The sequence below is a fragment of the Erpetoichthys calabaricus genome, chromosome 9, assembly GCF_900747795.2.
Source record: "Erpetoichthys calabaricus chromosome 9, fErpCal1.3, whole genome shotgun sequence".
Lineage (NCBI taxonomy): Eukaryota > Metazoa > Chordata > Cladistia > Polypteriformes > Polypteridae > Erpetoichthys > Erpetoichthys calabaricus.
Genome location: NC_041402.2, coordinates 2,752,877 through 2,767,770, shown reverse-complemented (window position 1 = coordinate 2,767,770; position 14,894 = coordinate 2,752,877). Strand labels below are relative to the sequence as shown.

General features: G+C 38.4%; 1 protein-coding gene across 6 annotated transcripts in view; it reads left to right on the top strand.

Moving 5' to 3' along the window:
* LOC114657328 (bromodomain-containing protein 3-like) overlaps positions 1-14,894 on the top strand; it is a 116,544-nt gene that overhangs the window by 46,859 nt on the left and 54,791 nt on the right. For all 6 annotated transcript variants that reach the window (XM_028809088.2, XM_028809086.2, XM_028809085.2 and 3 more), the window contains exons 2-5: positions 1,262-1,632; positions 7,220-7,357; positions 9,741-9,885; positions 11,906-12,102. In XM_028809088.2, coding sequence (XP_028664921.1) covers positions 1,432-1,632; positions 7,220-7,357; positions 9,741-9,885; positions 11,906-12,102 — 681 coding nt within the window. In that variant the 5' untranslated portion in view covers positions 1,262-1,431. The remainder of the gene's footprint in view (positions 1-1,261; positions 1,633-7,219; positions 7,358-9,740; positions 9,886-11,905; positions 12,103-14,894) is intronic.

Sequence of the window (14,894 nt, the reverse complement as noted above, 5' to 3'; positions counted from 1 at the left end):
TCACTGCTATGCTGATGATACTCAGGTTTATATTCCTGTCTGCAACTCTACAACAAGTTAACTCCACAACTGTCTGTCTGAACTAAGATCCTGGATGGTTAATAATTTTCTTGATCTAAATCAAAATAAAACAGAGGTGCTTATAGTGGGTCCATTAGCTAAAGCCCAAATTGGTCTTGGACGTCTCGGCTCTTTCTCTGTCTTTTTCAAACCTCAAGTCCGCAATCTTGGTGTTACCTTTGACAGTAACCTCTCATTTGAGAAACAAGTAAATTCTGTAGTCAAGAGTTGCGTTTTCCAACTTCGTCTATTAGGTAAGATAAATCCTTTTTATCTTCTAGGGATCTTGAGAAAGCTACTCATGCATTTATTTTTTCTCGCCTCGATTACTGCAACTCGCTGTATTCTGGGATTAGCAAATCCTTGATACGCAGGTTACAGTTGGTCCAAAATGCTGCCGCTCGCTTTCTGGTTGGGGCAAGAAAGTATGACTTTGTTTTTCCTATTTTAGCTTCTTTACACTGGCTGCCTGTCAGTTTTCGAATTGATTTTAAAATCTTGCTGCTAGTTTTTAAATCTTTATATGTGCTTGCTCCTGCCTATTTATCTGAACTGTGTGCTTTACATCAGCCATCTAGAGTGCTTAGATCTTCTGGTCAGCTGTCTCTGGTTGTCCCTCGTACCAAGTGTAAAACCAAGGGGGACAGGGCTTTTACAGCTGCTGCTCCTCGCCTGTGGAACTCTTTACCTCCATTACATAAAGGAGTCGTCTACAATTGAACTGTTTAAAACAAGACTAAAGACTCATTTGTACTCACTTGCATTCCGTGACCTTCAGTAATACTGATGGTTTCTCTTAGTGATTATATAACATTACATCTATTTATTATGCATTTTATTTTATGTTCATATATTTTATTTCTATTTATGTTGTTTTGTTTTTCTTTTATTCTATTATTGTAAAGCACTTTGGCCACAGCATTACTATGTTGTTTTAAATGTGCTATATAAATAAATTGACATTGATATGCCAAAGTTTAGTTTTGAGATGAGGATGCGCAAACAAAATGAACAAATGACATATATGTATGACTTGCTACAGTGAACCTGTGCACCTAAGGTTTAACAAGCAGGGTGTTGTTTGGCTAATACAGGCCGCCAAGCCGCCTTGTTGTTAAAGGGTGGCTGAAACTTGTTATCTCCATGTTCAGTTCTGACTGCTAAAATGACCATTCTGTTCTTTCTTGTGTTTTACTTTCAGGTCTAACCCTGGAGATGGGATGCAAATCCCATTTGGGCTGTAAAGAGCACAGCAAAGGATTACCACAGTACTGAAATCCAGACAGACTTAAAGGAGAGAAGAAAGTGACTACAAAGCTGCAAAATACAAATAAGTTCATTTAAGTCCAACCGTAACTTTCCCCTAAAAAGATGTCTGCGGTGACTTCAGCAATTCAGACTCCCCAGTCCGGGGTGAATCCCCCTCCACCTGAGGTCACCAATTCTAACAAGAAGGGCAGGAAGACTAATCAGCTGCAGTACATGCAAAATGTAGTGGTGAAGACCCTGTGGAAGCATCAGTTTGCTTGGCCATTTTATCAACCTGTTGACGCAGTCAAATTAAGCTTACCAGTACGTATTAAACAGAATATTTCAGTACGACAAAAGCTCTACAGGCTTTAGGCACTAATATTTAAAGTGCCACACACTGGGATTTTGTGTATTTTTGAATACTGTAACTGTGGTCTTAAGGTTTAGAATAGAATTTGGATTGTAAGCATTGCTTAAATGAAATACCTGGGAATTCTGATATGTTCATGATGGACACGAAAGGGGGAAAAGCGATATGCAAAACTGAAATTTGCAAAATACATTGAATTGGGGCCATTCACTGTGATGCAGTTTGAGGATGAATAATGTTCAAAGATTTAGGTTAGGTAGATTTAATTATCCTAGATGGAAATTTGTTTGCAGCAGGAAAGTACAAAACATAAGGCACTAGACATAGCTGCCAACTAGTGCTATCATATACAGTATAGCAAGGGTCACCAACTCTGGTCCTGGAGGACCACCGTGGCTGCAGGTTTTCATTCTAATCCTTTTAATGAGTGACCTGTTTTTGCTTCTATTTAACTTCTTTTGAACTTATTTTAATTGACTTGCTCTTGAAGACTCAGACCTCTTAAATAGTTTCTCTTTCCTTAATTAGCAGCCAAACAATAATGAAATATAAAATGAGCCAAAACAACTGGTGTCCATTATACAATATCTAAAAAATAAAGAAAGATGAAGGTCTTAGGAATGTATGTTGATCTTCTCAGGTCCCCAAAACATTTTAACAGTGCACTTAGAAAGAGAAAATTCAACAATTTTGGAAAATGTCTGCTAATGCACCACGAGAGCAGCAACAAGCCATGGAATTAAAGAATGGGTTTAATGAACAACAGGAATTGGCACCTCATTAAGCAACTGGTTGGAGTGAAATTGGTTGGAGTTTGAGGCCCTCAGTTGGTCTTCTGTTGGTCCCTCACTTCACATTTCATTTCTGTTTGGGTGCCATTTAAAGAAAGAAATGAAGCAATTCAGAGGAACGATGAAGAAATGTAAACAATCCAATTAAACTGAATTCACAAGAAGTTAATTAGCAGCACAAAAAACAGGGCACTCGTTAAAAAAAAAAAAAGGGTTAGAATGAAAACCTGCACACAGGTGGTCCTCCAGGACCAGAGTTGGTGACCCCTGCTGTACTGTATATGATAGCACTAGTTGGCAGCTATGTCTAGTGCCTGATATACAGTATGCACATACTCTAGCTTTATACAAAGAAGAAAAATGGCCCCTAATAATAATTCAAACTTCCAACAGAATCCCTACAAATAGCAGAACTCAAAATGCTTATAGCTCTGGGTTTAGAGTTTTTATATCTGTTGCTGTTTACCCTTGGGAACCTAAATCTGCAACCTGATGACAGCATTTAAAATTTAGGGAAAAAATCAAGTCAACCTTCTTTCTAACTTGCTTGTAATACAGCTCAGTCACAGAGATCTGCTGCAAACCAATGGTCTTACTGCTAATATTTACAACATTGCTTAGAATAGTCTATATTTATATCCAAATCATATTATGTGATATCATTTACTGTTAAATTCTGTTCCATTCTTGTAATATTTTTATTTTTATATTGTATTGAGGATTACTTGTGTTCTGTTCTGTGTATTGTGTTGCATTGACCCCCCTTCTTTTTGACACCTACTTCACGCCCAATGTACCTGGAAAGGGGTTTCTCTTTGAACTGCCTTTCCTGTTTCTTCCATTTTTTCCCTGGGGAGTTTTTCCTTGTCTTCTTAGAGAGTCAAGGCTGGGGGCGGGCAAGAGGCACGGCCTGTTAAAGCCCATTGTGGCACTTCATGTGTGATTTTGGGCAATACAAAAATAAATTGTATATTCTTAATGCTCAGGTTTCCAAACCAACATATACAAGCAAACATAACAACAGATTCAGTAAAAGACTTACTATAAAGTCTCATTATGGTTTTGTCTACTTCAGAACAATTGAGGTTCCTAAGAAAGAACAGTCATGTCTGCCCCTTCTTACAGATTTGTTCTATGTTCAGATCAAAGGTGATATTTGTGGTGCTCCACTTTGTCCACACTCCCCCCTTTTATTACTACGGCCATATCCCAGGTCTTAGAGGTATTTAGCAATAAAAAGGAACAGTCACTCAATTGAACAAACTCATTAACAACAGGTCTATGGCAGTCCTTCTTATCTTGTAAAAGGCACCAGAGTGATTGCTGGTCTACTCTGGTTGTACCTAAATGGGAACAGTCACATCTTTCCTTCTTTTAATGATGAAATGTACTCATGTTGCAGCTTTGGAAAAATTCACAGTGTGAAAGAAGAGCAGTCCAGTCATGTCGCTGGTCTAGTATGGATCTGGTGGAAGAACTCAAAATCCCAAGAATTAACACAACAGTGTGAGCTATGCCATGCATGGGTAGCCCATCCCCTTCTTGGGATTTTTTACCAGTTCTCTCTTTCCTGGTGATTTATACAAAAATGAGATTTCTTTAAAGCACCCACTTGAAGTAGTAATAATTTTTTTCATTTATATAGCGCATTTTAGACCACTCAAAACGCTTTACACAGTGAGTAGGGAGACACTTCAGCCACCACTAATTGTAAAGGGGTGAGAGATCGTAAATCATTTAGAGATAGGAGATGATTAGGGAGCCAGAATGACTAGGCGGTAGTGGGCCGTTTAGCTAAGACAGGGGTGGGCAAATTCATTCCTGGAGGGCCGCAGTGGCTGCAGGTTTTTGTTCCAACCCAATTGCTTAATAAGAGGCACGTATTGCTCTAGAAACACTTCTGCTTCATTTTAGTTATCTCCCTCATTAAGATTTTGAACCCTTATTGCTTATTTAAGTCTTAAACAGCTGCATTCTTGGTTTTTAATTGCTCCTTATTAGCAATAAGATGCAAATGACAAAAGAAACCAGCAGTTATCCATTTTGCTTGTTACCCTTTACACCTGTGTGTATTTATCGTGCACTATTTGGTTTAATTAAATACTTGGAAGGAAAGAGAAGAGAAAAAAGTGAAGGATTGAGAATTACCCATCTGTTTTACACCTCAAAGTATTTGGATGATATCCTTAGAGTGGAAAAAAAAATCTAGGATATGAGAATGACTTGACATAGCAGAGTTAAAGCACTAACAAGCCATGAAATGTAATTATTGGCAAGGATTGTTTTCTAATTAAGCAACTGGGTTGGAACAAAAACCCGCAGCCACTGCGGCCCTCCAGGAATGAATTTGCCCACCCCTGAGCTAAGACATTGGGGGTATGCCTTGCTGTTTGCACGGGATGTCCAGGAATCTTTAATGACCACAGAGAATCAGAGTTTCAGTTTTACGCCTCATACCAAGGCCCCCTGCTGGCCTCACCCATACTTCATCCCACAGCAACCCAAGCTTTTTTTTTTTAGATAGTCTCTCATCCAAGTATTGGCTCGGCCCAAACATACTAAGCTGACTTGTAGTTTAAAAAAAAAAAAAAAGTTTTGCAGTTAAAACAGAAAAACAACCGTTACCTTTCAGACATTTCATCTTCAATCCTCTACCTACCTCTGTGCTGGCATACTGATTTATTGTCCATCCTTCTTAGCTTACATAAAACTTAATGTAAAATGTAATGAAAAGCACTGCACAAGTATAAGGAAGCCCACAGTGTGAAGTGTGTGCTTCTCTAGTTTCCTATTAATTGCATCAATTCCTACTTGCACAAAATCTGACATTTTACCTCCAGCTGAAATATTAAATCAGAGCAGAGTCCAGTCTGGCTTTCCAGAGCGCTGCACATCTCAAATTTCAAAGGCAGCTTTTTCACATTGGAGATAAGACTGTTTTTATTAATTCTAAATTTTGAGTTCAGTTTTTAATCTGTCATTCACATTTGAACATACTGGAAATTCAGATGTGAGTTTGACAACTGCAATGCAAGTATTATAATAAGTAATGTCTGCTTAATAAAAGAGTGAAAATATATGTAACATCAAATAAACCAATGATTACTTAAAAATCAAGAATCTACTGAGGCAGCTGACAGAGTTATGTCTGTTAGCAATACAGTATATTAAAAAACAAAAGAAAATAAATAAACAACATCATATAGTGAAAAGCCATGCAGTTGTAACTATCACTTATTTAAGGGGTGCGTCAGCTTGCCAACACCAAAGGGAAAATAGATGAACCTTTTTTACATGCAGAAAAATGTAAAAAGAAAGGCAGACATGCAACGTTTCTTTTTTATTGCCCTGTGTAACCTCTAATAAAGGCTATTGTCCATTTTATGCTATCAGTCGTAAAACTGGGCCCTGTAAAACATTGAAACTTTGAAATAAAATCACAAATATGATCGTTAGCCTAAGACATGCTTTATTTTTCTGCCAAATCTCAAATTTCATGTATTTTAACTGAGTCACTATTTTAAAAGCATCAACGTTTCACAGAACTAAGGACCAGCACCTCTGTTCCTTTTTGCAGAATGTAAGTGGACAAGATGACACAATAAAAGCTATGTTAAAAAAAAAAATCCTTCATTTTTGTGTAAGGATGCCAGCTTCTTTGTACTGAAGGACCCAGACATTACCCATATAGCGAACATGAAGATGGTATACAATAATGACTCACAGAACCCACTCATTATATCATTGATTGTGGGGTTGGAAAACAAGTGTATGACATTAATAATTACTTGTATGATTTCATGGCAGATAAATTACAAGGTCAGTATGACAGAGAAGTACAAACATGAGAAGTATTCTATCTATTAAGTCAATGTTTTGCACAAGTGCAGCATTCCTAAGAAATATTCTGGAATGCACAAATGTGTCTACAGTAGCTTCTTAGTAATTATGTATTCAGCTATCCATCCAATTTAGGATGGACTTTATTCAGTGCTGCATTGTGGGAGTACATTTTATTCAATATCTTGAAGGCATTTTCTTCTAAAACACAGTCATTGTGAGCCAGTCCTACATCATTGAATTCAAGGGAAGACATCATCCATCACGTACCGATATACAACTTCTACAGTACCATTTTAAAGTCATTTGTAAAGCTAACCTTCATTTCCACAGCTTGTGGGAGAAAAGTCCTTACAGACATGAAGAAAATGCCATGGCCAGGATTTGAACCCAGGATACTGGAGCTCTGAGGCAGAAACCTTGTTTCAGTTACTTGTATTCAGAATCTTATTCTTCTTGTCCCTACATAGGTCTTGCGACCATAAGTGAGAGTGGGAATGTAACATTCACCTCTACAGTGTCATACAGTACAATGCTTTAAAAACTGGCACCATAGCTAATTAATCAACCTCATGATCATCTTGGCCCTCACTTGTCAACCAAACTGTAAAGTAGATGAATTTGTTTACTTGGGGCAACTGCTCATTGCTTAACTGTAGAGAGCAGTCCAAGTGGAGGTGCTGCTTGTCATTTATGCCACAACACTGACGTAACCCTGTATGATGGCACATAGGTTTGCTGAGCCAGGCACAAGGTCTAAAGTGATGACTTCTTTTAAACATTCAGAACACGTGTTGTAGTAATAAAATCCCCTTGCAGTTATTTAGCTCTTGTACCATTTAATTGTGATTGAAGAATTGTGTGTGTATGTTCTGACAATAAATATTTTTCATTTTTTACTTCCCAGGACTATCATAAAATAATCAAAAACCCTATGGACATGGGAACTATCAAGAGAAGGTTGGAGAATAATTATTATTGGAGCGCCAGTGAATGCATGCAGGACTTCAACACAATGTTTACTAACTGCTACATATATAATAAGGTGGGTACCAAATGAATGGAAATTTTAAAAAAATGTATATTGTATAGGGTAGGGGCTGGAGCAAAGCTCCAGGTAACAAGGAGATTGTTTTTTTTTTTTTTTTGAATGGCTAGTTTGTCTAAATTCATCCATACATTTCTTGGAGACAACATTAAAGTCTACACAAGTCACCAAGAATCAAACCCAAGCCCTTGCAGCTATGAGATAACAAGTGTCACATTTTTATAATTGTGCCTCTTTACACAATTACACAGCACTTCACATCCTCAAAACCAGTTTAGTCCAGTTCAGGGTCACTCAATGTCAGAACGTTCTCAACATCACTGGCTTCAATTATGGATGAGGCACAGCCCATTGCGAGGCCCGTTTACACACCCACACTCGTACAATGCCATTCAGCCTAACCTACATATCCTTGGGATTTACCTGGAAAACTGGAGTATGAGTGGGGAAAAAACACATCTGTGCAGACAATAAGGAGCGCACGCAAAGTGATATAGTTGACAACTTGGCACAGGATTCAAGCCTAGGACACTTGATCTGGTAGACCCGAGCTGGGAGCACAATGCCACTGCGCGAACCCCTATTATAGATTTAATCACCGCAAAGAACCAAAAAGTGAATGCTTGTGTATTTTCAGGCTGTGCTGCTTCTGTGTAGAGTTTGTGCAATCTCCTTTTTGTCCAGCAGTAAACACAGTGCAATGATCTACCTAGGATGGTACATGGTGCGAAAGGAGTTCATTAATTCAATCTATTGATGACAATCTCAAACATGAAAATTAGTCTCCCAGTAAGAAATGTCAAAATTGTGTATGATTTTGCAGTGGTGAATCTGGGATTGATGATAATGCTATAGTTAATGCACTCTGGAAATGTTGTTCTCCCTTAAAGCCACCACTGAGTCATTGTAACCACAAAAACTAATTGCAACTAAAGGCTCACCAGCACTGTTACTTGCTCAGACATCTGAGGGCAGCTTCCATTTCTCCGTGTGTTCTCACATGCTTCTACCGGTGCACAGTGGAGTCCACCCTCACTGGCTACATCACATCCTGGTACAGCGGCAGTTTGACTGAAGAGTGTAAAGCACTACAGAGGGGTGTGGAGGTGGCACAGAATAGCACTGGCACCAGCTGCATTATGCTCAGGACATACAGCATATAACACTCACTGCCTTAGAAAGGCAAACCGGAATATTAAATATCAACACAGCCACTTTTCTCACTTCTCCCCAGTGGCACTCGGGGACAGTTTCCAGCCATGGATCGTAAGGATTCTTGAACAGCCAATCATAAGAACAAATATATCTTGTGCATGAATACATGTGTACTGTATACACATGACAATATATTTGAACTGTGAATTTCCCCTTGGGATTAATAAAGTTATCTATCTTATCTATGTAGAAATGTTTATGGGCTTTATATTACCCATCATGTCATCAGGGTAGGCACTAGGTAGCCTCTTATTTGAATGAACTGGATTGGTAAATGGAGACATGGTTTTACTGACTGTTTTGACAGGAATAGTTTTAGTGTATTCATACATTTGCATAATGCGGTCTACTTGCATATATCCCATCATGCTCAGTTTTTGACTTCAGTTGCTTGCCATATTCTTGCTTCAATCAAGTAAGAAGAAAATAGGAACTCAGTTTAGGTGATAAGTAGAACGTTTGACTATTGTGAATCAGATAAAAAAAAAAAATGTGTACAGTTTGGGCACCAAATGTGTTAAAGTACCCTTTGTTAACCTTATGTGTTATTTATAATATTCAGAAAATCTTAACAGATTGACCCTCTTGTTATGTAGTTGGTATTAACTGGGTGACAGCCAAAAATGGATGAGATGATCATCTTTGCAGATCGTCTTTCCTCTTTGGATTCTTGGCGCAATATTCATCTTGAATCTTTATATGTGTCTTGTTTAGTGCTACCACTTACCTCAGTACCCTGCAGCTCTGCAATCCCAATTCATGACCATGTCTCCTCCCTTCTGTGTAAATCAAAGGGCGATCCTGTCTTCAGTTTATTAACTGATCTACAATTCTGTCAAAATTTCCAGTATGCCTTTGTTTTATTTTTTTCTGGTTTCTAAACTTTGCATCTGTTAAATGCTCCATGCGACACATCCTTGAACTCTTGGAGATTGTGCGTGTTACCCCTCTCACTTATAGTAGTCTTGATTTTACACAATCTGTACCTGATCTTGTTGGGACAACACTTCTATATCCTGGCAGATATTTGTTTTTGTTTTTTGAAACTAATTCCAGCTGAGACTACATTTCTTGAGATGTAATGCATTTTTACTTGTACATTTTAATATTCAGAAGGACCCAACAACAAAGGTTTGCTCACTTTGTATCATCTGCTCCTCTGTAGTCTACAGATGACATAGTTTTGATGGCCCAAGCTTTGGAGAAAATCTTTCTGCAGAAAGTGGCTCAAATGCCCCAAGAAGAGGTGGAACTTCTCCCACCTGTTCCTAAAAACAAAGGCCGTAAACCAACAGTAGCGCCAAACACAGGTAAGGACATGAAATATTTTGCAGGTATCTAATTACACTGACATGCTCAAGTCTTTATTATGGAGTGGATTGTCATTGTAGCATCTCGCATTGCTTTACAAAACAGTTTCAGGTAACAAGGTAAGCAAACATGAATAGTTCCAGGCATTTTCTAGTTGATTTGCCTAATGTTACAGTTCAGCCAGGTTGCCATGCAGAATTGTGAAATGGCTCTACCTTCTACTGTTATTTTTATTTTCCCTACATATAATGCCAGTGAAGCACAATGATGTGGGGAATATTTCAAGTTTGAGTTTTAAATAAATTAACCTGGTTTAGGTACCCCTGAACACAAGTGCTTTCTGTGTGTGAAGTTGTGTTGCTTGCTGACATGACACCTTCAAAACTAATCTGTCATTTTGAGTGAAAGCTGGCATGATTATTAGTGTTGTAGCGGGATTTGAAGCAAATTCCCTGTACAGTAATAACTACATACTGTATGGTAGACCACATGTTTATATATGGTATAGGTACTGTGATGGGTGTGATCAAAACCTGCAGCTTCAAAAAGAGATTTCATTATGTAGATAAACGTGATGTGCATGAACTGGTGTAGTATAAGAAGTAAAAACAAGACTGATTTAAGATTACCACCACCATGGTGTCAGTTTCACACCTAAATTTTTAAAGAAAGAAAAATGAGTTAGGGAAAAAAAATAAATCGCTGAATGGGTTTGTATAATAAAATATTCTTAGTCTTACTGGCTGTTATAGCTACAGCTGTAGAATTTATAAAGAAACAATGGATTTTTGGGAATCATGAATGTGTAATTTGACTGTTTTTACTGGATGGATGTTCAATGGATGAGTGCAAGAAGCCAAGAAATTGAGTAAGTACTGGGTAGCTAATAATAATTGTGCTTTTCTCACTAATCAAAGCCCTTTAGTAATTGGAAAGCCACTTCAACGGCAGACATTTTCGCACCAGTATGCTTACCAACTGTTAAGTGGTGAGAGAGAGAGAGCACCAGTTAGAGACAGAGCATGATTAGGGGGCCAGAATGACTAGGCCGTGGTGGGCAACATATCCTAGACATTGGGATACACCCTACTCTTTTACAAAGGATGCCCAGGGATCTTCTGTGACCACAGAGAGTCAGGACCTCAGTTTTACGTCTCACACAGTTCCGTTTTTACAGCACAGTGTCCCTGTCAGTCCACTGGGTTATTGGAATCCACATTCAGACCACAGGGTAAGTGCCCCCTGCTGGCCTCCCCAACACTTCTTCCAGCAGCAACCTTAAGCTTTCCTAGATGGTGTTCCATCCAGGTATTTGCCATGCCTGAACGTTGTTAGCTTCCTTTAAGTTGTATTGGGGAGGTTTGTTTACATTTTCTTTTACATTTAATTGCTTACCAGATTTTTTTTTTTTATCCAAAGAGACCTATAAATGACATCAACATAATCAAGTAAGCATCAGTCTGGAGTACTGTTTGGGAACAAGCATGACAGGGCAAGGTTATAAATTTGATCGTCCTAAGTGAAATTCTTAGATCAAAATGCAAGCTCATTACATACAGTTCCTAGCATATTAAGCCACACACACATATTGATAAAACTGTTATGCCTGTTCATCTCAGTGATCATAATAACAGAAATGACTTGTTTAGTTACAGAGGTTTAATAATGATTTGTCCTGATTCATACATTGGGGAGTTTGGATGGTCAATTTGAAGGCACAATAATACAATAAAACTGGCAAAAGTGGCAACACACACACATACATATATATACTGTATATATGTATTTTCTACCAAATTTTTGGTAGAAAACAAAAAAACTGTTTTTAGGCATTGTTATTATTGCTTCAGTATTACTGAACGAGATACAAACAACATTAGGACTCCCTAATACTTTGTAATACTCTTTGTATTTTTGTTTAATTTGACATTCTTTATATATATTTTTTCCTTTGTGTCAGAGTCTTCTGGTCCACAGAACATGTTTTAATTTTACTTTCATTTGGTATTGTCTTTCCAGGGAGTCAACAAGTGGCAGCAGTGTCCTCTGTTACACCGCCTCCATCATTCCCAAGTGCCCCTCCTGCTGTGTCTCAAACTCCCGTCATTGCAGCAACTCCAGTGCCAACGATCACGCCCAGTGTGCCCCCGGTTCCGGTGACCCCACCAGCTGCTCCCATGATCCCTGTTGTTCCTTCTGCACAACCTGTTGTTAAGGTGAGGCCACTTAATTCATTTTGGTTCAATTCAATTTATTATTTAAGCACATTTCCATTTATGAGCTAATTGCTTTATGTAGTAATTAGTGTGAAAAAAGCACTGCAACATAAAAATGGAGCGTAACATGCAAGATAAACAGAGAAACATCACGCTATGTAAACAGTAGCACAGATGAAGAGTGTGTGTGTGTGTGTATATGTGTATATATACATATATATATAATATATACGCAATGGTCACCATCACTTTGCGGCCCCAGCTGGAAGAAATGGATGTAGTGAATGCCCAGTTTTAACAGAATGGGGGCAGCAACTTGTACAGAGCGGAGATCCATGCAAGGTTTGCAGGAGATGGTTTCCAAAGAAGCTGATCTCCCTGCACAGCGATGTTGGGTGGCCTTCGCTTTTGCCTGATCTTGCTCCTTATGATTTCTTCTTGTGGGGCTATCTCAAGTCGAAGGCATACACACACTGACTTCAAAACCTTGAAGCCCTCAAGGATGCTATTCGTCACAAAATTGCCACAATTCCCCTTAAAATGGCCAAACGAGTCATGTGAGCATTCAGAAATCGTCTTGAGGAGTGTATCGTTAATGATGGCCACCATCTTGAAGATATCATTTTTAAAACACTGAAAAAAATGTATTTTGTATACCCTTATGTTGTAATGAAATTTATTTGATCTTGTAGCATTTTTATAGAATAAACATTTGAAATGTGGTACTTCTTTTTGGCTCACCCTGTATGTAAGTGTGTGTGTGTGTGTGTATATTTATTTATATTAGGGCTGGATGATAAAATGATAAAGATAATTATCGCAAAATACATTTTCCTCAATAGAAATATGACATGGTTCATAGAAACTGGATAGAACTCATTCCATTCATGTTTTGACGGACAACTCAAAAAGCCAATGATAACGAGAATAGCGCCACAGTGAACCAGTCATGTGGCTGGAATAGAGTTACAGCCACGTCAAGTTAGGTTTGACGCACACAACAGCAGTTCATAGTGTACACCAGTATGTCAGGAATGGGAACAAGATGAAGAGAAAATGATGACAGAAAATGTTAATGATAACTCAAAAAAAATAAGCATTACCGAAAAAGACATCCCAATGGACATTTTTGAAAAGAAGGGTTAGAGGAATTCAGAAGTGTGCACATATTTTGGCTATTTGTACTATGACAAGAAGCAGAGTATTGTGCACTGCGAATTGTGTCGAAAGCAGGTTTGCATTAAGATTTAGTGATACTATTAATCTTTTGTACCAGCTGAGACAATGCCATCCTTTAGAGCACCGACAATGCAAAAATTTACAGTCCCAGACCCAAGCAAGTGCTGCACTATATTTCTTGTGCCTTCTTTTTTTTGTAGCCTCTTAGTAGAGGTCTGTATGGGAATGACTTTTTTTTAAACCCATGCCTGCCTGTGCCTGATTGCTTTTGCATACACTTGGCTTCATTTGTCCTGCTCTGGCATGCAGAAACAAATTACTTCAATTAAGGAAAGAAGGTCATCTATGGTAGATAAGCCTGTTTAACACGATATTGTACAAGGGCGTGGATTATTACCCCTAGACCCTCATTCATGTGCTCTCCGACAGACAGTATATACACAAGTTTCTGAGGCAGGGGTTCCAATTGAATGCCCTATGAACTCAGATATGCAACATTGTTCATAATGGCACTCAGTTTTGTCTTCATTCTCTCCTCCTCTTCTACCTCCAGGGTGTCCAGAGTGCATCCCATAACTGAGCCTACCCTTTTAATAAGTGTATTGGTTCTGTGGGTCCCCTCTTGAAGTGGGGTTACAAGCCCAGTACACTATAGCACAGAAAATCATACTGGCCATCAGAGTTGTAGAAGATGTAAAGGTTGTCATTACCCATGTTAAAGGAATATAGTTTCTAAGGATAAAGTGCTGGATCTACCATTTCTTATGTTGTTCCTTTGTACTACAAGACCAGTCCAACCTGTCATTGATGTGTGCATCTAAGTACTTGTAGGAGTGCACCACCTCTACATCCACTCCTGGAATTTTGACCAGACGTAGAGACTTTTTGGTGTGTCAGAAATCAAAAAGCAGTTCCTTAGATTTGCTAATGTTAGTAGCAGACAATTCTTTCTGCACAAATAAACAGCATTCTCCTCTGTGTCATCCCCCTTGTCAGTACACCCCATAACTGCAGAATAAGCAGACAATTTCTGCAAGTGACATGACCTGGTGTAATATTTATAGTCTGAGGTGTACAGAGGTAAGAGAAAGGAGACAGGACTGTTCCCCGTGGTGCTCCAGTGTTGCTCACATCCATATCAGCAACACAGTCCTCGAGTCTCACAAACTGCACTTTGCCAGACAGACAGTCCATTATCCAGTACACCATAAGCACATCCACCTGCATATCTCTGATGTAGCTCAAACTGCTTTCCAAGATAAGATGGTAAAGAATAAGTTACAAACAAAGAAAAACAAATTAAAAGTCAATACGAATAATAAAGAATAAATAATTTAAAAAAACACACATAAACGTTTGTTTTTCTACGAGTCACATTCAAGAAGTTTCTGCACTTTTATATTTTCGTTGGAAATGGTGGAAGCGGGAGGAGAAGTAATGTCTGGTCGTGTCTGAGAGTGTCATGTGAATGGGAAAATTGCATCACAAAGGAAGGTGACTATGTAGAAAAGTGATGTAATTTGTTTTTGAAATTCTTAATAAATAGAGGTAAAAAAAAAAAGTGTGGAAACTTTTTGAACGTCCCTCATAGTTTCACGAAAGTATACAGTTTA